General features: G+C 47.1%; 1 protein-coding gene across 2 annotated transcripts in view; it reads left to right on the top strand.

The window, feature by feature from the left end:
• The window catches only part of LOC100955093 (cytochrome b5 reductase 4), an 85,971-nt gene that overhangs the window by 81,246 nt on the left and 2,901 nt on the right, over positions 1–1,824 (top strand). For both annotated transcript variants that reach the window (XM_023507786.1, XM_003801296.3), the window contains one exon: positions 1,610–1,774. In XM_023507786.1, coding sequence (XP_023363554.1) covers positions 1,610–1,774 — 165 coding nt within the window. The remainder of the gene's footprint in view (positions 1–1,609; positions 1,775–1,824) is intronic.

The following is a 1,824-nucleotide window of genomic DNA, read 5'->3' as shown; positions in this document are numbered from 1 at the left end:
AATAGGTCAGTGACTATCCCCGGGGAGGCTGCTTCTACAGGGCAGCTGAGTGTTGCTGCAGGTGCCATGGGATGCTTGAAGGTAAGAAAGGAAACCCAGTTCTGTAGGCTTTTTGAATGTAGAACCATAGACTATTACAACTGTAACAGGTTCCATGAATGGACTGGTGAGACCTCGGAGCTGGGTCTGTGTGGAGCCACCTGGGCCAGGTGCTCTTGCTGGTCCCTGTGGCTTCCTGCTGCTGGGGAGCCTGGGCTGGTGAGGGACATGGATGTGAGGACAGTGCACCAACCACATCTTGCTTTTGTTCCCATCCCTTTTCTAAGAGAAACTAAGAGTTAGATCAGGTGTCCTCAAACTACAGCCCGCAGGCCACATTTATCCGGCCTGCCGGGTATTTTTGCCACCACTGCCTGTCCTGCTTAGCAGCCGACTCGTCCCAGGGCCTGCAGTCCGGCCCTCCAATGGTCTGAGAGACAGTGAACTGGCCCTCTGTTTAAAAAGTTTGAGGACCCCTGATAGATGATGTGTAACTAGTTCCTGCTTTTCTTCAGAAAATATCTCAGTGGCTTACTGGGTCACGTAGAAATGCATTGAGTCTGAGACTGTTGACTGTGGTCAGAAGTAGTTGTGTTTGCTCAGACAGAGCAGTGCTTTGCAGAGTTCTGAATTTATTGTGGCTTTCACCAGCAGTTTATTTAGTGGTTGACCAAGCCTGCAGGACGAGACAGTCTGTGGTCACACTGTGCGATAGTTGCTGTTCTTTCTCATTTTAATTCTGTCCACTTTATCTGTTCGTTCTGTAGTATTGAGTATATCATTGTTTTGGCCACAAGGGACCCAGTGACAGCCAAAGCAGACATGGTCCCTGCTCTCATGGAATCTGTGGTCTGTCGGGGCTGGTTGACAGTAAAATAATCTCAGTGACCACATGTTCACAACCTGAAGTAAGGGCTATGAGGAAAAGGGAAAAAATTCTACAGCACATAAAACAGAGGACCCAGTCCTGTGCTTTCTGTGGAAAAGGTGCTCATGCTGAGAGCTGGAGAGGGACCAAAGGAATAGCCAAGAGAGATGGGAGCTGGACCACAAGGCAGAGAGGGGGCGAGGGGTAAATCCTGGATTCTGGATCGTGCGCAGGTGGGCTGGGCGCCATGTGCAGAGAGGACAGCGGGTGGGCTGGGAGGTTAGGACCTTGGAGGCAGCAGCAGTGAGCAGTCAGACAGGCCTTGTGGTCACACTGATCACAGGGGCTGGAAATCACTGCAGGGTTACAATGCATGTGTCACTGGTAGTGGCTCTTTACTGCAGTCTATGTGAGCAGATTATTAACAGAGACATGGCATATTCTGAAATCTGTTAGAGTTCTCTCTCTAATGAAAAATGCCAAATTACTTTCCTCATCTATAGCAAAAGCTAATTCTTAGTAAATACGGACTTAAGTGTTTTTGTTATATCTTCTAATCTATCCCAGTGGTTTTCTAACACTTGTGTCAATCTTTATACACAGTATTAAATTATTCTTCTGTAGGGGTGTTCTATTGGATTTGAAGCATGTTAATAACATGTTAATATAATAATAGGCTTTAAAAACTGTTTTTTTCCCTAGATTTGATGTTGAATTTGTTCTCTCAGCACCTACTTCTGAATGGACTGGCAAGCAGGGACACATTTCACCAGCTCTTCTTTCTGAATTTTTGAAAAGAAATTTAGATGAATCCAAAGTCTTCATCTGCATTTGTGGGCCAACACCATTTACAGAGCAGGGAGTGAGGTGAGCAGGGGTGTGGTGGGAGACAGGGCAGGGAGTGAGGCGAGCAGGGG

Source organism: Otolemur garnettii, unplaced genomic scaffold (assembly GCF_000181295.1).
Source record: "Otolemur garnettii isolate 467f Iridium unplaced genomic scaffold, OtoGar3 scaffold00205, whole genome shotgun sequence".
Lineage (NCBI taxonomy): Eukaryota > Metazoa > Chordata > Mammalia > Primates > Galagidae > Otolemur > Otolemur garnettii.
This window is presented reverse-complemented; position numbering and strand designations above follow the sequence as displayed.